The sequence below is a fragment of the Tachypleus tridentatus genome, chromosome 6, assembly GCF_004210375.1.
Source record: "Tachypleus tridentatus isolate NWPU-2018 chromosome 6, ASM421037v1, whole genome shotgun sequence".
Taxonomy (NCBI): domain Eukaryota; kingdom Metazoa; phylum Arthropoda; class Merostomata; order Xiphosura; family Limulidae; genus Tachypleus; species Tachypleus tridentatus.
In genome coordinates, this window is record NC_134830.1 from 124,289,514 (window position 1) to 124,316,956 (window position 27,443).

Consider the following 27,443-nt stretch of genomic DNA (forward strand, 5'->3'; position numbering starts at 1 on the left):
AAAATATCTTGATAATAGTTTGTTTGTCAGTCCTTGTTTTACTTTAAGGTTTAACACTAATGAAAAAGAAAAGCATTATACAAGGACTGCATTCAGTGAGTATCAAATCACCATTTTTTATTAACACGCCACAAATTGAAATTATTTTATTATTATTTCTATGTGTACAAGTTATATACTGTGTAAAAATTAGATTGAGAGTCTTAAAATGTTAAATCAGTTTGTAGAATTTAAGAGTACCTTAACTGTCGTTTAGTATGGGAAGTACTGTATGACGTCATTTCATTGTTCCGTCCTTGAATTCTAGAGTATATTTTCTAACCACTTAAGCAACATCATTCTAGGTGTACTTGAATCCTTTGAACAAATTTTTGAAATTTTCTGGGCTATACAAACACTTTCAGTGTAGACTCACAATCATCCGCCACATTCGTGGTGACGAGAAACGACTTGAAAATATAACCGCCATACTTTTCATCCAATTTAATCTTATCTAGTCCATGCTGATAACAACTTATAATTTGCTCATTTTACACTCTAGACTGTACTTCTAATTAACTCATGGATACTTACACTAATTTCTTCCAAACTAATTTCTTTTATCATACTGGTTGCTTATTGGCACTAAACCACATTTCCTTAATTGGCAGCTCTTTACTTACTGCTATTGGTGTATTTGTAAATCATTTGCAGAAATGTTCTATCATACAAAACTCCAAAATATTTGCTACTTAGCAAACGTCTTATTTTCATGCCTAGTTGTGACACAGGAGATTGTTGTTGCACCTCACATCAGAACTGTGAAACTACGTTTGAATAAAACTAATGTATGTAGCTACATATATATGGTTAAGATATGTCTACATTCTATTTATATATTATTAGCTTCTGAAAATGTTGATCAGGTAGCTATAATAGCAGTATAAATCGCCATGATGCCCGCCATATTAGGTAAAACATTGACCCAAGAGCGATTAAAAATGCTAAGTTGAAATAAGAGTTATCAGAAAGATAGGTTTGGCACATATTTTGCCGTGATATTGCAAGCAGGAGTTGAGATGTGAGAAATACATATTTTGGCTGCCATTTTAAATATCTCGAAAAACTAAAGCGACGTCTCGCAGACATGAGAATCAATTATAAAACATCCACTAGACGCTATTCCATATCTGACCATTCTGATGCTGGACTGTTAGTTATAGTTTACATTTCATTCTCTCTAATTCCATGTCTGACCATTCTGCTGCTGGACTGTTAGTTATGTTCACATTTAATTCTTGCTAATTCCATGTCTGACCATTCTGCTACTGGACTGTTAGTTATGTTCACATTTAATTCTCGCTAATTCAATGTCTGACCATTCTGTTGCTGGGCTGTCAGTTATAGTTTAGATTTCATTCTCTCTAATTCCATGTCTAATCATTCTGTTACTAGACTGTTAATTATGTTCACATTTAATTGTCGCTAATTCCATGTCTGACCATTCTGTTTCTGGACCAGTATTTATGTTCACACTTAATTCTCGCTAATTCCATGTTTGACCAATCTGATGCTAGACTGTTAGTTATGTTCGCATGTAATTCTCGCTAATTCTACGTCCTACCATTCTGCTGAAGAATGTTAGTTATGTTCACATTCAATTCTCGCTAACTTCTGGTCTCACTATTCTGCTTCTAGACTGTTAGTTATGTTCACCTTTAATTCTCGATAATTACACGTCTGACCATTCTGCTCCTGAACTGTTTGTTATGTTTATGTTCACATTCAATTCTCGGTAATTCTACGTCTGACCATTCTGTTTCTGGACTGTTAGTTATGTTTATGTTCACATTCAATTCTCGCTAATTCCAGGTCTCACCATTCTGCTTCTAGACTGTTAGTTATGTTTATGTTCACACTTAATTCTCACTAATTCCATGTTTGACCATTCTGCTAGTAGACTGTGAGTTATGTTCACATTTAGTTCTCCAACGAATAATAGGATTGACCATCACATATATAGCCAACATGGCTGAAACGGCGAGCATGTTTGGTGTGAGGGGGACCCGAACCCGCGATCTTCAAATTACGATTTAAGAATTAAATTAAGTGATGATCGATAAATTTTGCTATATTGACTTAAAATTTGGAGGTTGGAATTTTTTTCTAAATCCAGTGAAAACATTTATAATTTCATCTGACAAAAAATACAGGAAGTTTGTGGTAAGAGTAGTGTAAATTTATTATTCCAAATACCGCTATAAAGTGTACGTAGAATGGACTTACTTTGGTTCCCATGAAAATAGGTTATCACCGTTGATTTGTTAGTACGTAAAAATGAAAAGTACCTAAAGTCACTACCTGGTCAGTTAACTGACAAGATGTGTGTGTAATACCAGTGATTCACAGTATTCTCGGGAGCTAAAGGCTCTAGTACAGGAGTGGGCAACTTATTTTTCATAGTGGCCACAACTGTGGCTAATGAAAACAACGTTGGCCACACTACTAAAAAAATTGAAAGATGTCAATTTAATCAAAATAATTGCATTTCAACTAATCTTCAATGTGAATATTGATGGGGGTTTTATCAAAACGTTTCGTGAAATTTGGCTTAATATCTATGCTCAATGAGCATCTTTGGTCTGGCTCTAAATTTATGTCAGTAAGCAAAGATCTGTATCTAGACTTTAGAAAATCTAGAGTAGAAAATGTTAACTCGCACACCCATGCGGATCCACGTGGAAAATAATTTTGAAATTGCTGTCATTAAATTTGGAAGATTCATTTGTCAGAAGAGTGAGCCACATCTCTCTGACAGAACATTTCAGTTTACCTTTCATCTGTTCTACCCTTTGCAGGGAAAGCATCTCGTCTTCAAATTCACACATATCCAAAGACAAAAATGATATAACTTCCTTACTGAGATTTACTAAGTCAGATTGAAATGAATCATGCAAAAATTCAAATATCAGTTTCAAATTTTTAAATTCGGAGAAATGTGATTCAAATTTTTGGAATACATTTTTGATCCAGTTTGCTTAGAGATCACCTTTAGCATCAGAGAAATCATAGTCTTTTTTATTTTCTAGAAACTATCCAACTTTGCAAAATGTATCAAATCATTCTTTTGTAATTGTTCTGCAAGGAAGTTAGCTTTAACTGAAATTCGTGAATAGACTGTGATTGCTCGCTTATTATTTTACCTCTTCCCTGAAGCTTTGTATTTAAATTATTCAAGTGAGCCATCATGTCGCACAAAAAGTACAAAGAACACTGTTATGACAAAGTTTCAATTTCAGGGAGATTTTCAATGTTACCTTTTTCAACAAGATACTCTCTTATTTGAGGAAATAAGAAAGTAAATCATTCCAAGACTTTTCCTCAACTTAATCATCTTACGTTTGCAAAATCAGTAAGATCATCAAAAGTACAGTCATTGCTCTTCTTCAAAGATTCAACAAACTGTCAATGGATGAGAGAGCTTCCACTTCTAATATAATTCACAATTTTTACAACAATGTTCATCAAATTTTTCATTTCATCACTTTTGGACATCTGAGCACATAAACTTTCCTGATGCAAAATGCAATGGAAAGATGGCAGCATGGAATTCACATTATTTTCAATTAAATGCTGTTTCAAAAGAGTTGTTGTTGTTTTTGGAATTTCGCACAAAGCTACTCGAGGGCTATCTGTGCTAGCCGTCCCTAATTTAGCAGTGTAAGACTAGAGGGAAGGCAGCTAGTCATCACCACCCACCGCCAACTCTTGGGCTACTCTTTTACCAACGAATAGTGGGATTGATCGTCACATTATAACGCCCCCACGGCTGGGAGGGCGAGCATGTTTGGCACGACTCGGGCGCGAACCCGCGACCCTCAGATTACGAAGCGCACGCCTTAACGCGCTAGGCCATGCCAGGCCGTGAAAATTGTTAAAGTGTTACTTAAGGTTGCATCCTTGTTGTTGTTGCACAAAATACACACTGGCTTATTATTTGCTTCACTCAATGCAAATTTCAACTTCCAACTTTCATTAAATTCGCGTTTTTCCACGCGCCATTCTCTTTTCGGCAGTAATGCCAAAATCAATTAGATTGTCTTTATTTTCTGAGTGTTCACCATCATCTGGATTTGTTCGTTTCCGAATTATCCACTTATCCATATTGTGAGATTAAAAACAAAATATATTTAAACACTTGATAGTTGCACAATGAAAATGTTTGCAAGCGCATATAAAAAAACAAACACTTGATACCAAACATCTAAACCAGACTGATGTTACAAAATGGGCAGAGTCTGTGGCTGTGTTGAAGCGCGTGACATTAGCGATGACGTGAGACAGTGCAGTTGCTGATTTCCAAATTTGCGATAAAAAATAAATGATGGAAAATGTTGATTCCTAAACTCGATCTGGCCACAATTGTGCTATCTACTGGCTACGTGTAGCTAGTGGCCATGGAGTTGCCCAATCCTGTTTCAGTCTCGTGTGTTTTGTATAAAAAACAGCCAGCCAAAAAACAGCAGCAGAAGGATATAAGTTGACAGCTGCAGTTTGTGTACTGTAGACCTAGGAAACTATAACTGTGCACAACGTCTGTTAATTGGAAAAGTACATAATTTGACCAGAAACGTTTATAGATTTCAAACATTACAAATCGTTCAAATCCAGTGAATAACTTCGGACGTTGGTATTTCTACGAGGACATTAGACATATTCATTGGTAAAAATTGAACTGGCATTGGCAAAACTCTACGACAGTTACATTTGTGAACATAAATGAGTATCAAGGTGATACTGATAAGAAACTGTCAAGCCCACTAGACCCGTAATCTGAGGGTCGAGAATTCTAACTTCGTCCCACCAAACATGCTTGCCCTTTCAACCGTGGGGGCGTTACATATACGTTGAATTCCACTATTCGTTGGAAAAAGAGTAGCCCAAGAGTTGGCGGTGGGTGGTGATGACTAGCTGCCTTTCCCCTTATCTTACACTATTAAATTAAAGATGGTTAGCGCAGATAGCCTGGTGTATCTTTGCGCGAAATTCGAAACAAACCAAACATTCTGTGTAGGGGCCTGATATTTTTTCTACATTTTGCATTTTATTCGCCTGAGGAATTCTTTTACCAGAATTATTATTGACCATTATGTATATTAGATAAAAATATTATATTATTGCGCTTGGAACACGGAAAAATACATAATAGTGATACTAATAGTAATAATATAATATTACATAACGCTATCAGTTTTGTGTTAATTCAGAATTATCTTCATTTCACTTGATTTTAAAGCCATTAACATTTTACGAAGTTTATTTTCTGTTGGCAGAAAGCAATTTTATGATTGGGTACAATAATAATTACCATGGTGTAACCTGTTTTTCGAACCACTTATTAGTTAGCCATCTGTGTTAGTCTTACGCAATTTGGAAATAATAGACTAGAGGAAATGTAACAAGCATGACGGATTAAGTGAAATATAATAAGTAACGAAATTCGAATCTCAATTGTTATATTGCGATTCAAGTGCTCTAAAAAATATACAAATGAGGTGCAGATAGGAGTGATGCCGGTTTAATAACATTCAAGTTAGCTTTTAGTTTTACTAATTTTAGGATAGTACTTGAATTCAGTTTTCAAACTACTTTTATAAACGTAGTCATGGTTTTAATTCTGTTAATGGATTGAAAATAATATTTCTACTCCTAATGATTTAATGTCGCACAAGTACTGTAATGGTGTCCTTCAAATGATTTTGCTTTTAAATATTGTGACTGTGATTGGGAGACATTTACTGATAAGCTCGTATGATATCGATGCATTGAGTGGCAGTTTTCAAGGGTTATTAGAATTGCAACAACCCATATTTTGTCATTGATAAATAATAATAATAATGTAGGATGGTCACTGGCTATAAATTCATGTTGACATTAAACTGCAGTATTAATTTATTAAGTTGTGGGTTTGGAATGGAAATTTCTGTGGTTTTTCTTACAATTTTACTGTATTTTGAGTTGTTATTATTAAATTTGTTTAATAACAAAATGATGTAAGAAGTTATAAGGGGCTCTGTTTTTATCAGCAGCTGACTTGTGTTCTTATACAGAACGTATATAAGTTAATGGCTTTTGTGATAAGGATGTTTGTTAGTTTCTTAACAAAGAAACTTAATAGTGGAAGGTAAAATTTGAAAAAAACAACTTGTAATAAAAATATGTATAATATATACTTTTTTATTTATTTATATATTTAATATAATTGAACCTAGTAATGAACAGTGGTATAAAAGATATGAATGTTTCATGTATAAGATACTGTCATTGCCTTTAGCAACAAGTGGTGTAACTACAAAAGATGGACTCCCTAAATTTATTTTCATGTAATTGTAGTTTTAATTCTGGCTGATCAGTATAACAAACTTAAGATAGTTCAACCACCCTTTAATTGAAATAAATGGTCTCTTCCTTGTCAGCAAATCTTAGGTTTGTATGGCTTTTTTGGTTTGAGCCCTACTACCCCACAGTTGCAGAGGTTTTCTTGTGCCAATGTTATATTAGATTAATGTGTCAAAATGCACTAAGATTCTTTCTTTCAGAAGAATTACCATTATTATAATGAACAAAGAATGATGAATATGAAAACAATTACCTTATGATTACGTCAGACTATAGGTAATCCAAACAGTTGGGTTATAACTGGAAAGTTCATATTCAGGTGTTTATAAATCATTAAGTTACCAGTATGTTAGCATATACATTCAAGAAAAATTACTGTTTTACACAATTATGTGTTAATTATTTCATTGTGTTATGAATGGCTTGCCTATTTATTTAATATATGATAGTTAAGGGTACTACAACTTTTATACTTGTCTCCTCGTGGTTTTGAAGAATGTTTCAGCATACCATAATTCCTAGTGTAGTGATTATTAAATAACATTAGAACAAGGATTTGTCTCTAACTTTGAGCTCTATACAAATCAGTAGTTAATCCTTATATAGAATACTGTGTGCCACCTTATCTAAATCAGTATGTTGTTCATCTGGCTGGTTTCAGAGTGTGAAAGGTAACCTTAAAAAGACAAATTAATTTTTTTTATTTTCTCTAGACTGAAGAATTGCAAGAGGTAATTTTAATGAAGTCCATAAGATTATCTGAGGATGTATAGAATGACAGCCTCTGACTTCTTTTATTCTAAAGAGGAGAGGTATAACATTTAAGATCTAGAGAAAAAAAAAAGACACTCAGGACTCCAGTTAAGACAATTTTTATTGGTTTGTGAAATGAGTTACCATCTTAAGTAGTGGAAGGTGACAGGTTTTAAAAGTTTGAGAGAAATCAATGTTTTTGGGAACAATAACAATTGACATTTCTCAAAGGTGAAAGTGTAAGAACAGCCTTAGAGTTTCTTTATTGTATAGTTCAAGGACAGTCAAAGAGATTCTTTATTGTGTGTATGTTGTTTTATAAGTGTGTTTAAGAGGTTCAGATGTTACAAGTTTCTTTCTCATGATTAGTTTTACTACTCTTAATCCAATATAAATGTGTACAAGTTATTTCTCCCTGTAATTCTCTTTTATTTAAGGGACTTAGCTATAAAGGAAGAAATGTTACTTCTAAACTACACCCATCCTTCTTAAGCTTTTCCTGTCCATCCTGTTCTAACTCACAACCAACTTTTTGTTAAATGATGAACAGTATGAGAAGTAGGTAACAGAATATAATAACCTTGAACGTAATATCAATTTTCTTGTCTTTGCATTTAGTTTTTAAAAATTATAGTTGAACAGGTATTATTATCCATGGCATATGTCAGTGTCTTTGTTCTAGAACAAAGTTATGTTAGGCTGTTTACTATGTTCACCACAGAGAACAGACCTAAGATTTTAGCATTGCAAGTTTACAAACAAACTGCTGTCCCCACTGGGAGATTTGTGTTATAATTACATTTCCTTGATAAACTTTAATTATCTGATACAAGTATCCACAGTGTTAGACTTTTTGCTGTTTACATAACTATTGATCATGTATAGTTAGTTTTCTTACTGTTGGTGCTGCCTTTCAGATATTTAAGTGGCTATCAGTTTTATCATTAACTTTCTTCACTGTCTACATGTATAAACTCCTCCCATCATTGTATTTCAAAGCTAACAATGAAGTACCTGTTATGCCACTTGTGATCCAACATTCTATTTATATTTCTACTAAAGAGGAAATGAAATTTAAAATTTGTTATTGTACAAGAAGCATTTGAATAGATAATTAGAAGACTGTAACAAAATCCATGCCAGTATTGGTGTTAGGACTTAATTCCAAATGTCTAATAAAACTTCAAAAATATGGTGGCAGAGAACAATGTTCTAGAAATTAGTAACAGTGAATTGTACAAAGTTGTTCAGTATTTTAAGATTAATTAGTAGATAGAATTTAATAATAAATGTATTAACCTGTTCCAGGTCTAACTGGAAAGTATAATAAAAATATTAAATTTGTGATTACTTCCCTAATATAATTAAATTGTCTTTAATAACTGGTAAAGTAGGTAAATGTGAACATATCTTACTGTTATATGGACTTTCAACTAGTAGTAAACTTTCATTAATATTCTGTGTTATTGTTATGTAGGTAAAACACAAGCTGTACACTTGGAACAGTGTTTATATTAGTAATGAAGAAAACGTTCTGGGCTCTGACGTCAGTAGTTTTTATAATCACATGTGGCTATATTTATATATTAAAAAATTCTCCAGTGTTGTCAAAGAACGTTGGAGATGGTAGGGCACTTGAACATCAAACAAACAAACTTCCAGAGCATTGCCAGCATCCTGACCTGGACCCATTTCATCCACAAGTGATAAAGTAAGCAGAGAATTGTAATTAAGATAATTGGCTGTTAATTGACATATGCAAGATGTGGATGTACCAGTGTTTTTTGTACAAGTGTGGTTTATTCAATTTGTGTGTGAATAACAATAAGTACATACTTTTTCATATAATCTTTAATTAATCAGATTTAATTGTTATTGTTCATAATCATTTTATAATTGTGTTAGTTGTTAATATTAATTTATATAGACACAATGTTTATGCTTCTGTTTATTTTTCAGGCACTTGAAAGAGACACCAAAACTGAAATGTAATGATGAAGAAGATTGGCTGTTGTTGTCAAGTGGAAAAATTCTTGTAAACCAGAAAATAATCGAGAAACATGGGCATTTTAATTGTAAATTAAGATACCATGAACGCAAGAGTGACTTTGAAAACAAAAATGGAAATGTTGTGGACTTTGTGTCTGATAATAGTGAGATAGTGCTTAGTTCAGATTTTTTTTATGTTTCATGCTCAGCTAAAGATGGAACAAAGTGGAAAAATGTGATGGCCGGAGTGTCTCATTCTGAATTGGCTGTTCAGAGAGCAAAAACAAAAAAACCTACACAAGATTTTATGGGTTTAAATGTCCTAATATTTGGGTTGGACTCAATGTCTCGTAATCATTATATAAGAAAACTTCCAAAGACATACACTTACCTGACCAGCATTTTAAAAGGTGTAGTTTTGAAGGGATACAATATTGTAGGAGATGGAACACCACAAGCATTGATTCCAATCTTAACTGGATTCACAGAACGAGAGCTACCTGAAACTCGGAAACGATTTCCAGAAGCTCAGCATGTAAATGTCTATCCATTTATTTGGAAAAACTTTTCTGAACTTGGATATGTCACTGCTTTCGCAGAAGACACGCCAGAAACGGGTATTTTTACTTATAGACTTAAAGGGTTTAATGAACAACCAACAGACCATTACATGAGGTCCTTCTTCTTGGAAGCAAGTAAAGTATCACATGAACACAAGAAGTACTGTCTCGGTCACACGCCTCGCCATGTGGTAGTGTTCATTACTGTATATGTTTTCCTTTTGATAGTAGTATTTCAGTGATTTGACAACAGGTAGAGTATGATATAAAGAAATATCTGTTAAACTTAGTGGCTTTCATCAAACCAATTTCATATTTTTGCATTCCTGTGTGTCCTTACTACGTTAAATATTTATATGTATATTTAGTATCTTTGTTATAAGGATTGTTTTCATTATTAACTTGGTACATGAACTGAGGCTGCCTGAATTTCATTAAAAGTAAGTAAATACTGATGAAAGACTGCATATTAATCTTTATATGTAAAAATATAAGACCTTTAATTAAATAAACTTATCACATGGTTAATTTTTAGTTTTGATCTGTGTATGCATTGGGGTGAAGTTAATATCAATTAAAAATGACTATCTTTCTTCATTTTTGGTGTACAGAATAATGAAACGTAATTAATTCAGCTTTATAAATGATGATTTTCACAAAAATGTATGGAAAAATATTTAACAAAAACAATATCCAATGTTGGAAATCAAGGTAAAGGAAGATAAAAGATAAATATTATGGAAATACTGTTTTATCATTTGAAAGTGAATGTAGTTTTGTTTAGATAACTTGTACTGTGACTGATTGTAATACAGTGAATAAGATGATGTCAAACCAGTGTGAAGTCTTAAAGAGTACCATTCATGATATAACTATAAGTGGAAGGGAGTCAGTTTATGATTTGTTGAATTGAAATACTGCAGACCAGTATCTGGAAATACATGCTCATGAATGTGAAATGTTTTTGTCTCCCTTCTAGAGGTTTCTCATCTTGTTGCTTATTCAACATTGATTAGTATGTTGTCACTACTGTTTCATGGGTTCTTCAGGTTTTACCAGAAGGATTTATCCTGCTATTTCTATCCCTTCCTCCTTTCCCCATGTCTTTATCCTGTCACCAGTCTGTGTTTGTTTAGGTAGTATAAGATTTTCTGTCTCTACAGGCCATCATACCAGTTCATCTTTCTCAAGGCTTTTATTTCAAGCTGTGTATTGTCCTCGTGCCAAACCAGAAACTGACTAACCTGTACTAGGTTACTTCTGCCTCCTTATAATTTTCAATTTGCCATGTTTCACCTTTGAGTAATTTCTCACTTCTTGTTTTTTTTTCCAGTTTTATGTTTGACAAAGAGGAATGTAATGAATGATTATTTGCATATCCCCATATTTTGTCACTCACGATCCTATCTTCACTTCATTATCCATGGAGTAGTTTCTGTGTTTTGCACACTGTCCTTTGGACTTACTTCAACCCTGTATGTTTTGTCAGGCATTCAAAGCATTCCCCCTCAGTGTGGATTCTTGAATGTGGTGAGGGTACCTCTCAGTGAAGGTTCTGTTCTTTCAGTTTATCTCCTCTGGATTCCAAACATCCACCCACATGTTTGCTGTGCACTGTGACCCATGAAGGGGAAGAGAGGATCCTGGTGGTTGATGAGTCAAATCCTAACACACCACTTTGGCTTTGAATTCCTGTGGTTGTCCGTCTAGGGTCAACCAAGTACTGGTGTTGGATGTTCTCCACGGGTGTTGTGGACATTGTATCTGATGCTGGTGTTTGGGTACAGTGCTCACAAAACTCTGCCATTGCTGCAGTGTCCTTGTTTGGCATTGTAGTGCATCCCCTCATAGGGCTTCATGGTGGGTGGGGTTAGTGGGCACCAAAATATTATTTTTGTTATTATGGATCCTCCAAATAAAAACTTATATAAAATAGTGAAAAACAGTCCATATGTAAACAACCACATATTGAAGTTTCTGAGCAGCAATCTTCAACATCTGTACCACCTGTTGTACCTCATTTTCTTATACTACATTCTCTTTTAGACAAACTTTTAGGGCAGATGTATCTCTTTTTCATTCAAAATGGATTAGAGGGACTTGCTGGCTCTCCACAGTCAGTCAAAAAACTTCACTCTGGTGACATATTGGTGGAAACATCCACATCTCAACACATCTCTTGCATTCAAAGGGGATTTGGGATACACCTATTGAGGTTACACTTCATGCAACTTTGAATTCGTCATGAGGAGTTATTGTTGAGAAGAATTTGAAGAACATCCCCGAGTTAGAGATTTTTGCTAGTTTTTCCACCCGAGGAGTTTCTGCAGTGAGGAGTATCTCCACTCGCAAAGATGGAATTATGATGCCAACCAATGTCCTTGTTCTTACATTTACATCATTGCATCCACTTGCCACTATCAAGGCAGGTTATCTTAATTGCAATGTATAGCCATACATTCTAACCCCTCTCATACGTTTCCAGTGTCAGTGGTCCAGTCACTTGAAGACATCATGTCGTGGTTCCTTGACGTATGCCCATTGCAGTGGCAAGGACCATGATGCCAATGAGTATGAAACAGACTCTAGTTGCATCAATTACAATGGCTCTCGCCTGTCCTGCTTTCATTCTTGCCATAAATGGTTGGAAGGAAAAGAGGTGCAGTGTTTGAAAACAATTCAAAACATTACTTACCCTGAGGCTTGAAAGTTGCTGTCAATCACTTCATCTTGGATGCATGCTACTGCACTTCATTCCATTACTATAGTGGGAGTGCAGTTGGATCTCTCTGTGCCTTCAAAAGAATCATTCTCAAACCAAATGAAAAGTTTTTTTACCTCCATGGTTAAAAAGAGTTGATAAATAAATGTCAACACCTATCTCTATCTCTAACATACATTCCAGCAAACCCTAAGATCCACTTCCTTTGGTTCCAGGTACAGGCATTCCCTTGGGTACATCTTCTTCTCCCACCCCAAGATGCAAAAAAATCATTCGTACTTGTCCTCAGTCACTGGAATCCTTTTCCAACAACAAAGACCTGGCCAGTTGACCCAGGGCAGGATCCTTGGAGGTTGAAACACCTCACTCGAATAATGAAAGTAAAAAAAAAAAAAAGTGGTCATAAACAGTAGGGCTCTCCACCCAATTCCCTTACACACAAATAAAAATGGCCACTGTGATACTAATGGAACTGTCAAGGTTTACATTCTAATCTGAATGGCATCAAAGCACTGATTGCTTCCTACCATCCTGTAAGTCTTTCCTTACAGGAAACATTTCTAAAACCTACCAATACAGTCACCTTTCGGCAGTTTTCTTTGTACAGAAATGACAGGCTGTGTGATGGACGAGTGCATGGGGAGGGGGGGGCACTGTTGGTTGATCAGCATGTGCCCACCCTATCTTTGCCACTCGACACAGCCTTGGAGTTCACAGCCATCCGTGTTTCCTTAGGTCATACCAACACTGTTTGTTCTCTCTACGTGCCACCTGGAAAGACATATGATCCATTAGACCCTGATGCTTTCATTTACCAATTGTCATCTCTCTTTTTAATCCTGGGGGACTTTGATGGACATCATCCCCTCTGGGAAAGTGTTGATATTAATGGGAGGGGTCTCTCTGTAAAGAGTATGCTCTCTGATCACAACCTTTCTCTTTTCAGTAGTGGTTTTTCTACTTATTTTCATGCACAAAGTCAATCCTTTACTGCTATTGATCTCTCAGTTTGCTCCCCTTCACTGTTCTACCAATTTTCATGGAGGGTTGACAATAACCTAGGAGGCAGTGATCATTTTCCCATAATTTAAAGAGAGACTAGCCGTGGTCGATGCCACCAGACTTGTGTGCCCTGGTGGAAGTTGGATGAAGCAAACTGGCCCTCTTTCACTGCTTTTGCAGAACTTGATCCTGTCATCCTCTGTAAGCCATCAATAGACGACTGTGTTGCAACAATAACTGACTGTATTATACAGGCAGATGCTCAAAGTATTCCTAAAACATCAACACATTTTCCACAGTAATGCCATCCATGGTGGAATCTTGTCTGCCACATGGCATGGAAGGCTCAAAAACAGGCCTGGTATACTTTTTGTAGGTATCCCACACTCTTGCACTACATTGCTTTCCAGCAGGCCTGTGCACATGCTCAGTGGGTAACACATCTAAACCAGAAGGACTCTTAGATTAAGTTTACAACCAGCATATATTCTACCACCAGTTCTAAAGTCATATGGGACAAGATTTGAAAGGTCAGTGGGTGATATAATTCTGTACCCCTTTCAATCTTGCTCTGATGGCCAGGAAGTAGCTGATACTAGGAGCATTGCCAATACTCTAGGTGAAAGCTGTTGTCAGGTATTTGGCACTTCTGCTTCTTCCTCATTTTCTTAGCTATCAAGACTCAGGCAGTGCAATCGCCTCTTTCCTTTCAAGCTGATTATATCTGTGACTACAATTGTCCCTTTACACTTTAAACTGGCCCTTCATCAGTCTGATGATGTACACTATGAAATGCTATGCCATCTATCTCCTGCTTTTCTTGCTATTCTTCCGACTGTTTTTAACTGGATTTGGCAGGAGTATGTTTTTCCTGATGCCTGGCACCAGGCTATTGTCTTACCTTTCTCTAAGCCTGGGAAGGATCCTGAGATTCCTTCAAACTACAGCCCAGTTGCTTTGACGAGCTGTCTCTGAAAGATTTTTAGAGAGGATGGTTAATGCTTGTCTTGGTTGGTTCCTGGAATCAAATAACCTCCTCTTGCCGACCCAGTGTGGGTTCCAACGACAATGCTCCACCACGAACTACCTGACTTGACTTGAAACGTCAATCAGAGAAGCCTTTCTCAAAGGACATCTTGTATCAATATTCTTTGACATTGAGAAAGCTTATGATACAACATGGAAGTATGGCATTTTGCAAGATCTCCATTCATATGGGTTATGAGGCCATTTGCCCATTTTTATTTAAAATTTTTTAATGGACAGGCAATTCTAAGTTCATGTGGGTTCGACACTTTCCCAATCTTTTCTATAGGAACTTGGAGCCCCTCAGGGCTGTATTTTGAGTGCCACACTTTTTAATATAAAAATTAATGCATCACTGAACAACTCCCTCTTACTATTGCAACCGGGTTCTATGTCGACAACTTTCTCCATCCCTTCTTCACCACCCTCAGTCACCAGTGTTTCATCCAGATCCATGCCTTTGTCTTTATACCTGGTTTTTGTCTGGTCATTGGTGAGGTTGTCTGGTTTCCACAATGGTTAATATCTTTACTGGCTTGTTGCATTCACCCTTACATGAAAGTTTCTGAATGCACATGGAATTTTTCCATCATTGGATTTTTGGTCCAGGACGTTTTCCTTATTAACCCATTGTTCTTAATTATGTGGATTTCCTCTTTTGACCTTTGGAGTGAGAGTTTCTTTTTCTTTGGTCTTGGAGCTTTGGCTAGTTCTGTCACAGACCTTTTGGTTTTTCCTTATCCAACAGATATTTACCTCTCCTACACTTTACATGTGGATGTATTCCTTCTCAATTTATTTGCTGTAATGGCCTGCCCTTCCAGATGGGGATATTAGTGTGGTCTTGCACTGCCTCACTTTGCCTGTGTTCAAACCACTCACCCAGTGCTCCTTGTTTCATTTTTCCTTTTTTTTTTTTTTTTTTTCCTTCCTTGATTTGCCTGTGGATGTTGGTGGTCTGTTTATTTGCTATCAACATTTCATGTACTCTTTATTTTTCTCTGTATCTTTTCTGGTTTGTTTTCTTCCCTTACACTTTAGCATCTCCTTAGGATAACTCCTACATTTAGACACTTTCTTTCCTTTTCATGCCTTTATCCTTGTCCTGAACCTGAGAGACTTCTGCACATGATCTTCTCTGTTACATTGTTGCATGGCCTCCTTCTGTGGTATTTATTTGTTTCTTTCTTTCTTGGCAACCATCATTTGTTTATGTTTCTCTCTCTTTCTTTGATTAAGTTAGATTCTTCAATTAGTTATCGTCTTCCTTCCATATTTTGTTCCGAGTGTCTTCTCATCCAACTCAGCACCTTATCTTTTCATTGGTGTTTCATCTTTCTTGTCCTTTGATGTACTTCTTCAATTGGGCATGTGGACTATTGAGGATATGTTTGTCTCTCACTATTTACGTTGAATTATAGTTTTCCTCTTGTTCTGGTTATCTTCTTCACTTACAAACAAACATTTTAGAATATTAATATTCAGTGATATTTTGACCAGGTTTGTGTTTTTTCAGGGGCCTTTTTTACCTTTTTATTAGTGCTTGTACTTTAGATCCTACTTTGTGATGAGTGGTGCCTGATCTTTAACCATTCAAATCCACATTATAATATGCTAGTTAATGCTATATGACAATTCCCATTGCCCATTCCAGAACACATCCATCTCTGCCATGCCTTGTATTGAATAAATTGGTATGGTCTGCTTTTAAAAGTAGGGTTTTCCAGCCACTCATTGCATTGTCTCAGGTGTTGTTATTCTTCCAGACTCTTCACCACATTTTATCCTCCTTTTCTTCCAGCAGAGTTTGAGAGTCTACCATTTTTCAGTTCCAAGCCATTGGGGTGGTGAACCATGGAGGTATCCTCCTGAATGGGTTAATGAAATACATACAGAAAATAAAAGTAATTATAAAACCATTCACTTGAGAGAAGAACAGTTGTGTAGGTGATGGGATATCCTTTAATTAGGACTTCCCACCCTTACCCTACATGGATATTGGTTTTCAGTAGCTGGGTTTGGGATTTAGAGTAGAATAAATCAGTGTAAGTCCTCATACATGTATTGCAGATGTCTATGTTCATTCCTCATAAATTACTCCATCACTATTGTGGGTCACAGTGGAAGTACTTGCAGATTGTAATGGTTCTTTCCCTTCTGCTATCCCCCCTCCCACTGTTTCTTCTTCTGAGGATTTTAATGTGCTTGGGGTAGTTCTTGTCAGCTTACCTTTTGAGAGAATTGGTTTTACAGTATTATATTGACATCATTTCCTACTGAATGTCTGGTTTTCTGGTCAGTCTATCAATTTATCATATTCATTCATGTCCTCAAAACAGCTGGCATGAGTATTAACACTTTTACTAAAAGCTTTATTAGTAAAAGTGGTGATACTCATACCAGCCATTCTGAGATACATTTTTACTTCAAGTGGCTTTCTCGTTATCAAGAGTCACTCGTGCCACGTTCATGAATGTGGGTACTAAACTCCCTCTGGAATTATCGTTTTTCTTAACTATTCATAAAATGTCTGTTCTTGTTTTAGGGTTAAAGTTGACTTACTGATGATATGATCCTCGTCTTATCCCCTTTTGAATATCAGTTCTCAGTGGCATGGGTTTCAGATTTAATTGACTTGCCATATATGGCCCATTGCACACTAGCCATTATGCATCTAGCTCCATTTTTACCCACTTTTATGATATCTGAGATTGAGTTTCATAAACATTGTATGGTTTGGTTTACTTTCTGGCTATGTGATCCTCTGTTTTCCACTCATACATACAACATTTTTCTAGGATGGGCAGAGTACATATCTCACTTACAAATGATGCAGTTCCCCAGATCAGATCTAAGAATCTGTTTCATCTTAGGGAGTATCGTTTGGACACTTTCAAAGGATTCTTCTTTCTTTTCCTCCACTTATTCAATGTGGGATTCTAGCTATTCATGTGAGAGGAGGTAATGTACCATATCAGAAATTATCTACATTGAAAATGTATTTCTGATAGATACTTATCTTTCCTCATACTCCCCCACACACTGAAAACTAGTGCTTCCAATTTTCTTTCAAAACTCAAAGTGATAATTCAGTAGAACTGAATATAGAAAGCCACATATGTTATAAGCATATCTTGCACTCTTGTTTGTGGAGGGTTGAATAAGAATAGCAGTTTATGCAAGGGGAGGTAAGTACCTGCCAAAAATACATTTTCAATGTAGGAAAATTGTAACTTTTCCAAAATTGATTTTAAGTATCTTGAAATATGTTCTTATGAAATGCACAATGGTTGAGTATTAACATTCTATAGTGACTAATGTAAAAACTGTTGTGGTTAAAATATCTTTAGAGTAAAGAGGCTGATAGTACCCTCAATCACAACTTCAACAAGTAGATAAAATATTTTCAGCTACAGTCTGATTAAGAGACTCATAAAACACTAATAGCCATGACTTGGCTAAGTATTTGATAGAAATACTCACGGCCAATAGCTTATGGTCAAGTTAAAAGAAATTCTCAAATTAGGGGTTTAAAGTTAGTACCTTTTGCTAACAGGGTTAATGTTATAGCCATTTGTTGGTGAGAAAGTTATTCTAATATGAATTAAATAAGTTTGGTGGTAATACCAAAAGTTTAGGTGACACATGATTTTGAAAGATCATCCATTTCCTTTCTTTCATGAAGTTTTTATTATGGTCTGAAAAAGTTTAAAATAATTCTATTTTATGATTAGTAGTATTAATTTAACTCAGTTTTTAGATGCCACAAAGTTATTGTGAATGCCTGCATCAAGTTAAATCACCTTCACATTTCAGATCATGTTGAACTGGCTGCACCAGTTTTTTGAGGTATATCCGGATGTACCTAAATTTGCTTTTGGTTTCCATGGAGAAATAAGTCATGATGATTACAACCTGGTTGGAGCTGCTGATGACGACATTGTTGATTTTTTGAAAGACTTGCATCACAGCAATATTCTGAATAACACTTTACTTATCCTTATGAGTGACCATGGTCATAGGTAAAGCATTTCATAGATCTTAAAGATAAACAAGATTTTTGAACTGTGAACATTTACAACATAAATAGCGTTGTGTACACGGGACTGAGTCTGCTTGTGGGAGTTCTTTTGTTTACAATGATCATTGGCCTTCATCATCATGTATGTAGAGAACACTGCTCTTAAAATTAAAATGTTTTTAAACAAATTAACCAGACTGTGTAACATTAGAATAAAACTTATGATAAAGTAACAATCGTGTAATACGTCACCATAAGAAACATTTTAATTTAATTCAAACTACATATTCCACTGAGAAACATAATTTCATCCAAAGATTGTCAGATATCAACTGAAGGTGTATATTTAGTGTGATCACTCAAAGTGTGCAAGTTCGAGTGTTGTATTTGTATAATAAAATTTTACTTACTTTAAATAACATCTTAGATTTATTATTTTCACTGCTTGTTTAAAAAAGAGCCATAAATATTCTGTATTTATGGGTAAGAATATAATGATTTTGAACAGTGTAAACATACTGTCTGTGTTCCTGCATTACCATTCAACTCATTTCACTTTATTTTTTACTATTTAAAAAGTTTGAATACATATTTTTGTTATTTAATATCTCTGTTTAAATATTATGTGACAAATATTATACTCACTGAAGATGTCTATTCATTCAAATATTTTTTTTTATTGTGAGTCATAGTGTAATTTATGTTTTTACCATATTCTTGGTTAAGTTTGCAGTTTAATCATAAGTCTGGTATTTATGAATTACTAATGTATAGATCAGGTCTTTGTGGCAACATTTAACAATTTCTTCTACCTCATTTACTGTGTTTACTTCCTTACTTTTTTGCAGATTTGCTGAAATCCGGAAAACACAACAGGGGAAGCTTGAAGAACGCCTTCCTTTTTTCTCTCTGGTTCTCCCGCCATGGTTTTCAAAAGAGTACCCTGAACATTACCATAATCTGCAGACCAATGTTGCCCGGCTGACTACGCCCTTTGACATCTACCCTACACTCATGACTGTTCTATATCCCTCCATCCCTCTTCTTGGATCAGTTGACAAAAGAAGCATAAGTTTGTTTTCTGAAGTTCCTTCATGGGTAGTTGTTCAGTTTAACTTGTTCTAAGTTTATAATATTGTAGGTGGGGTGATAGATTAACATTATTAGCTGCTTCCATAAGATCTGTTGTAATTACTGTTGTTGTACATAAAATCATATCTTTTGTTCTAAATAAACTGTTAGTGTCATTATATGAGTATATAAGGTAGTTTTCCTTACACTTTATAAATTGGTATAATCTATTATCACAGTATTTTAAAATATTAACTTAGGATCACAATTTCTGAGAATAAAAGTAGTATTTTTTTATTTATTAATTATACTTTGTTATTTATTTATTTCAATAGTGTATTTGTGGAAAAACTGCAAAATTTATTTTTTGAAACATTGGTGCACTTATATTTCTTACAGTTACAATAGAAAGTGTTTGTACCCCTGCATCGCGAGTAGTTTTTTTTTCTCAATTTAAAAAGTATCATGATTAGGATCATGAAAGTATGGTAAGTATAATATTTATAATATAAACACATCTACATAATTTTTTATGTAAATTGAACAAATAACCAAAATTAGGAGGAGCAGAAAGTGTTCGTACAGTTCAGAACATGTGAAAAAAAACTCATTCCTGTAAAAATTTTGTTTAGTTTGGTGAATAAAGTACATTATGCCATGCCAAAACTAGACACTGGGTTCAGAATTATTGGAATTTAGCCAGCAAAAAATGTACTTCCAGCAATTCAGTCATTATCTGCTTGGTCATCGTGGGCAAACAGGAACCAACTGTCCAGTGATTTAAAAAAACGAATTATTGTAAAATACAAGTCTTGTGCATCTCTTTCCGGTCTTGCTACACAACTTAATGCACCAAAATCTACTGTTCAAAGCATAATTGCTAAGTTTAGGCTTAAAGGATCAATTGCTAATCTCCCTCGTTCCCGATGCCCTACCAAAATTCCAGAGAGAACCAAGAGGAAGGTTCTCAGAGAAGTTAGCAGGAACTCTCGTTTAACACGTAATGACATACAGAAACTGCGATTGAAGTAAGCACCTCTACAGTTGCGAACATGTTACGCTCTTCTGGGTTCCAAGCATGCCATCCTCATAGAACTCTATATTTAAAGCCTGTTCATTTAGAAGCACTATTGAGGTATGCAAGAAAGCATGTAGATAAACCCCTTTACCTATTGGAAGAGTATTCTTTGGTCAGGCGAGATTAAAATCAAGCTTTTTGGCCATAATGATGTTCGCTATATTTTTCTGTAAGAAGGGGGAATGAAATCTTCCAAAGAACGCCATCACTGCAGATAAACACAGAGGCGGCTCGATCATGCTATGGGGTTCCTTCAGTTCTTCTGGTGTAGGCAGCCTTCACCATGTCAATGGAATCATGGAAAAAAAAGAAAAAAAAGAGTACATTGATATATTAAGCACTTGTATCAAAAATGATGCTCGGAACTTGTGGCTTGGACATCATTGGATCATCCAGCACAATAATGACCCTAAGCGCACATTGAAATATGTGCAATCCTGGTTGCAGCGGAACCATATAAGCATTCTGGAGTGGCCATCGCAGTCACCCGATCTGAACCCAATTCAAAACTTTTGGCATGAGTTGAAGATCAGGGTTCATCAGCATAATCCAAAAAACTTGCAAGAGTTGAAGGCCTTCTGTAAAGAAGAATGGAAGAAAATACCAATCGAGTACTGTCAAACAATCATGGAGGGCTATGAGGAGAGATTGCACCAAGTAATTCACCTGAAAGACTACACAACTGACCATTAAAGTAGATGCACAAATAGTTTATTTGTCATTCAATTTACATAACAGTTTATGTAGATGTGTGTTAGTATGATATTTATAATATTTTATACTTTCATTATCGTAATTGTGATACTTTTAAGTTATGAGCAAAACACTACTTGGGACGCAGGCGTACAAACACTTTCTGTCGTGGCTGTAGGTGCTATAGGAGAGTTTTCAAAATAGTGAGTGACATTACAGCTCTGTGGTTGCCCAAAAGGTGTCCATTTGTTATATTTGTGGATTTCATTTGAAGTGTTAGTTGTATTATAGATCTTTAATGGATTAGAGGGTGTGTGTGTGTGTATACACGTGCAGTATTGGTGACTTTGAATGGGCAAAAGGTGTATGAATGAGTGGTATTGATGACATCTAATAGTAAAAACAGGTGTGAATAAAGAATACTGTAAACCTTTAATAAATCAAAAAGGTAGATTTGAATAACATTTGACTTAATGATTGAAAAATGTATGAGTGAGGTGATATGGCTTACCTTTAAATGGAAGAAAATGAATACCATTGATGCTTAGCTAAAATTTTTAGATGTGTAGTCTTATTACTAAATTTTAAGATCTTTCCTGTTGCCTGACCAGGTATGCTTCTCAGTCAAGTCCCCCACTGTCAAGTCATGCTGACTGTTGAGATGGTGTGTTCTACAAGATAGGTTGTAGTTTGGCCTTGCTTCATGGATAAAAATGGAAGGGGATAGTTGTCCTTCCTTGCTATCACTTAGATTGAATAATAATTCATGCATGGTCTGCTTTTCAAAGTAAGGTTTATTTTGTCATCAGTTCCACTGTCTCTAGTTTTAACTTTCCTCTAGACTCTCCATTGCATTTTTTCTCTCCTTTACCTTTTATCTGCCATGGTGGTATCCTCATGAAAGGTTTAATGAAATGGATTATGAAACCAAAGAGTTGGGAGGAAGATGGCAATACTCCTTGGGTGTAGATGATGTAAAGTCCTCCAACATGAAATATAACAAATGGAGCAAGACATCAAAATTGCAGTTCCACCTTCTGGTGGGATCTCTCATCCTGCCCCACATGGAAGTCTGTTCCCAGCAGTTGGGTTTTGGATTCATAGATAGCCAGTCAGTGTAAGTCCTCTGTGTTTCTGGTTCTTCCATCTGTATTGTAGATCTTGAGGTACTTGCAGATTTATATGGTTTTTGTTCTTATGCTATACCTCAAGGATTTTATTATACATTCCACTGGAGATAGTTGCTGTCAGATCAGTTTTGGGTAAGATGGTTTTCATTACAAAGTCAACTTTATGATCATCCAGATATGAATCCTTACATTGGTCAATCACTTTCTAACATTAATATATGTTTTATTCATAGATTGGGGATACAAGATTCTCTCCAGTCTGCTGAATTAGAGGCCAAGATGGTATGATCCTCCTTCTGCCCCCCACCAGTTGACTGGATTTTGATGCAGTTGTTTTGCCGTGTATGGTCACTCTACACAGAGGACCACATCCTTTTCTTTTCATCCACATTCCAGTACTTATTGGGGTTGATGTTTATTATATGGTGATTTGGATCTCTATCCCACCATTGTTCTCTCCTATAGAGATGTGCTCCTTACTTTTCTCTGCCCATGTCTGTACACCCCATTCCAAACTGGACAAATAGTGTACCTGATACAGAAATGGTGTGGTTTCCTATGTGTGATCCTTTAATGCAAGAATCTCCTCTTTTAAGGCATTCTTTAGATGCTTTCAAGGAAAGGACCAGTCCTTCAACCTGTTCAAAGTGGGATTCTAACTATATGAATGAAGTTAATGTACAGTATCAGAAAGTATAATTTTCCTACACTGAACATATATTTCTAATAATTACTTGCCTTTTCTTACACTTCTGACCCTTCCTGCTCTATGAAAACCTGTACATCCAGTTTCTATCAGAGCTGAATAAAAATAGAGTTGAATAAAGGGAGTTGTCCATCAGGAGAGTGTTTTGCACTCTTATTGGTGAAGGATGTCACATGATAGATTTACATATGAGATTCTGTTGAACCACTTGATTGTTAGATATTTGGAGCTCTATACTTATGGCATGTAAAACAAAGTATTCCATATAGAGGATAGCACTGAATGAGAATAGCTATTTAAATGAGAGGACATAAGTACTCATTGGAGATATTTTAAGTATAGGAAAATTGCAACTTTCACTTGAAAAACTACTGCACACAGAACAATCAGAGTCCATATATTCATTGACAAATTTATAGACAAAAATATTTAATACTTTTATTTCTTTAATACATGAAAGACTCTAGGTTTTCTGTAACAAATTTTGTGAAAACAACCAAAACATTAAGAGTTGTAGTATGGAAACAAATGGCTACTTTAGGGTCACATGGTTGTTTGAATTGACCAAGCTCATAAGAATGATATTGTTGAGAGAAATAAGTCGTCTTCAGCAAGATACTAGCTACGTGAAAGATGTCTTATCTTCATGGAGAAAATTATATAACTTTTATAACATTAACAGTAATTGTGTTTTAGTGAATCAATTGGGAATATACATTGGGTAGTGGTAGATAACAAGACAAGATGCTACTAGTTAAAATTTTGGACATACAACTTGCACACATTTACTGAAATAATCTCCTAGTGTGTAAAAAACACCTACACATTGAACTCATTTTAATCTTAAAGATATTTACATTATGTATTTATTTCATACCTGTAGTAATAAGTATGAGTAATGTTTTATTTCTGTCAGCTAGTACAGTAACAATATTGTGGGTTTTATCTTAATGCTAGGTTATTTAAATCTTTTTGATATAAATGTGTTGCTTTCAATATATCTCTTTTTTTTTTTTTTTACAGAGGTCATGTGGTCATGCAGATATCGAACCCCACTGGTGCACTTGCCTGTCTTGGGAAGACATGTTTGTCGGTGAACCAATAGCAAAGGAGGTAGCACAAGCTGTTATTGATTTTATCAATGACTACACCAGAGAGAAAAGACATTTATGTGCTAAACTTTCACTGGATAAAGTCACTGTTTGTGAACGACTTCTTCCAAATAAAGCATTGTTGAAATTTAAGAAAAGCAGTGATAAAGATGGCTTCGTTGCTGATCTGAGTGACAACACTGTCATATCTGAAGCCACATATCAAGTACAGTTCCGTGCATTTCCATCTGGTGGAATCTTTGAAGCTTCTGTGAAACATGATATATCACGTGGGACTTTTCACGTTCGTGAACAGGAAATAAGCCGTGTGAATATTTATGGTCCACAATCACATTGCGTGCAAGACAGCTACCCGCAGTTTCGCAAGTATTGTTACTGCAAAGTTCAGTAGCAGTGCTTCCTTTGTAAAAGGATGACACATAAAAGTAGAGATCATACAGAATTTAAACAGGTATTAGGTAAAAAAGAACATGCAAGTAATCTAAAAATTGAACACATCAGTGCAATAGTAGTTGAAGGTTACACATAAATCAACTACAATCTACACACTAGAACAAAAGTAATACATTGGAAGTACAATAGAGCTGTATATATTTTTGGTGTGCTTATGTTTGCTAGTCATAAGGTTTGTTTTGTTTTGTTTTTTTGTTTAGTGCTAAGTTTTTGAATATTTTAAAAGTCTACAATGGGTAGGTATTCAGTAAATATTTTTAAGTTGACAATTTATTAGGATGGCATGTGTTGAATGTAAGAGAAGTAATTTTAAAGAACAATTGAAAACTTAAATGTTAGAATTAATAAGGTTAAATCATGAATGGTAACAATAGGTATTGACTATGTTCCCACATTTCACATCTACTTACCTTTAATTTTTTGATCATTTTTATAATCTTACTTTTTGGACATATATGTATTTAAGATGTGAAACCTCACAAATCAGGTGTTTAATATATTCTATTATTTTTTGTTATTAGTGATTGTATTTTACACGATCTTTGTTTCAATACCCTAAAATCAAGATAAAGGGTTTATTTCACTTCAATCAAGTACTAAAAGGTGCCATCTTGTGGTTCCTTAAAGAAAGTAAATTAGGTATTAGAAAAAATGTATTGTTTCATGTTAAATAAGCTTAGGTTTTATACTTCAAGTTTTACCACTTTTATATTATAAACTCAAAGATTTAACACTACCTCAGCTGCTATTTCCAAATAAAGAACCACATCAAGCTAACATAATAATAGGTAGGCAACATGGGAAGGATATGCTACTTAATTATACGGAGTTCTTAAAGATGTTAAGACCCAGTGTCACAGTTTTCACACACAAAATATAATTGAACAGTTGTTAATGTGAAAAAAAGATAAAGCTAACACCAATGTATACAGGAAACTCCATTTTGTCACCATAAGATCTAATTACCTCTCACCACATAACACACTTCACCTGCATCAGTTGTGCTACACTTATACCTTTCATCTAAATAAAAAGACTATTCGAATTCCATTTGTGCCAGAAATGGCAAACTTTTTGAATACCTTTAGCATAGTATAGAAACTATCCAAATCTTCAAATAAATTTCCAACTTAATAAGGCATTTAGTATTCCAGGTGAAAGTCAAAATAAATATGTAGGACACAAAGAACATGTGTAGAGTTGAATTCCAGATATCGACTTTAACATATTAGTAATTTGAAACAGGTCACAAAGTACTTTGTGATAATTCTCATACATCAATCTAAAACTAACAAAGAGACTGTTTAGAAATTATTAAAAAAATAAATCACCAAAGTAAACCGTGATAATCAGCTGTATTTGGTCTATTCATCGTTCACACATTTGAACTTTTTCTGTATCTTGCCAACAGTTTTTGTTTCTCCCCTATCACACTTGATCGCTGTGTATCGATTCTCTGTTCCAGTACATAAATACTGTATTGCTTAGGACTGATCATAAGTGAAGAAGATACACCAATGTTCTGTAGAAACATCTAGTATGTTCAACTATCAATAAAGCTTTCTTATGCTTATAAATTGCTGTTTGCATACTCATTTTCTTTCCTAAAGTTTACATTGTCAATACATTTAAATCTGATATTAGGTGCATTGCGACAAAGGTCCAATGTGTTTTTACACTGGTGAGACATATCTCTAGTACCTCCAATTTTTATATACTCTGTTGAGGCTTGGATTCTCGTTCAATTCACCCAGAAGCCAGAACTGAATCATCTCAGAAAGCGGTATTTAAATACTCTATTTGAGACGCACTCTTGGGAGAATGTTTTACGTCTTAAGTTATTTCTATTACCATTCTTTTAAATCCAATTTTCTTCTCCAACATATTTTATTATAAAAACTTCCAAAGCAATCCAGCTGCTTCTCATGGTTTGTGTGTGCGCGCGTGACTTGAGCAAGGAAAGCCAGACACAGACCAAGTTAAGATAACATTAAATTACAGTAAGTATTTTAATAATAGCCTGCTTTTATAACATTTGTTGGAATTGTTTCTTACAAGTACAGTTTTTCTAAGAAACTTAGCATATTTTGAAACTCGATGTAGAGTTGCTGGACATTTGTATCCCTGGGTTGGATAGGTTTTATTTAGTGTTGAAGCAAGGTTAGATTTCAGTAACACTAATAGTAAAAAATAAAAAAATCAACCTCTAAGACAGCGTACAAAAACAATTTTTTTTTTAAATAAATCGTTAAAAATTTGTTTACAGAGTTACTCAGACCTACGGTTAGATTATGTGCTGCACATTAAGTGTATTTTGGATGTAGTACTTTGAACATGTGAATACAAATTCTTTTGTGGGTCCATGAAATTGGTTTACAAGATTGATTGTATTATTCTTATTCTTAAAATGATTCATGGAATTTAATTTGTGTTGGAGTGCATGTTTGGAGCTGATTGAAAGGAGATGCATGGACATGAAGGTTAAATTAGCTTCCCATTCTACGATCATGAAATTCCTGTGCACTACATGGCAATTACCACACTAGAAGTTGAACTTCCAGTGAAAACAGAAACGATGGTCATGAGTTCCAAGGAAAAGTAATCTACTGATACCAGCTAATAGTTCTTCATTCACTGATTGGACTGCAAAAGAACCAAAGAATTGATGAATGGAAGAGCTTTCATGGATATAAAGAATAAGGATGTCTGGAAACCTTAAATCATCCAATATTGCATTATTAAGTCAGTA

At 34.9% G+C, this 27,443-nt stretch overlaps 1 protein-coding gene across 5 annotated transcripts; it reads left to right on the forward strand.

Moving 5' to 3' along the window:
- Positions 1-26,271, forward strand: LOC143253559 (uncharacterized). 5 transcript variants are annotated; one of them, XM_076507620.1, is made up of 7 exons: positions 5,368-5,571; positions 7,569-7,689; positions 8,609-8,842; positions 9,091-9,871; positions 18,247-18,452; positions 19,300-19,549; positions 24,153-26,271. In XM_076507620.1, exons 3-7 carry the CDS (start codon positions 8,652-8,654, stop codon positions 24,630-24,632), a joined length of 1,908 nt encoding a protein of 635 aa, XP_076363735.1. In that variant the 5' UTR covers positions 5,368-5,571; positions 7,569-7,689; positions 8,609-8,651; the 3' UTR covers positions 24,633-26,271. The 5 variants fall into 5 exon arrangements, with proteins under 5 accessions (XP_076363736.1, XP_076363734.1, XP_076363737.1 ...); XM_076507621.1 differs by lacking the exons at positions 5,368-5,571; positions 7,569-7,689 and adding an exon at positions 1-95; XM_076507619.1 differs by lacking the exon at positions 7,569-7,689 and having other exon boundaries at positions 5,329-5,571.
- Positions 26,272-27,443: the final 1,172 nt, after the last annotated feature.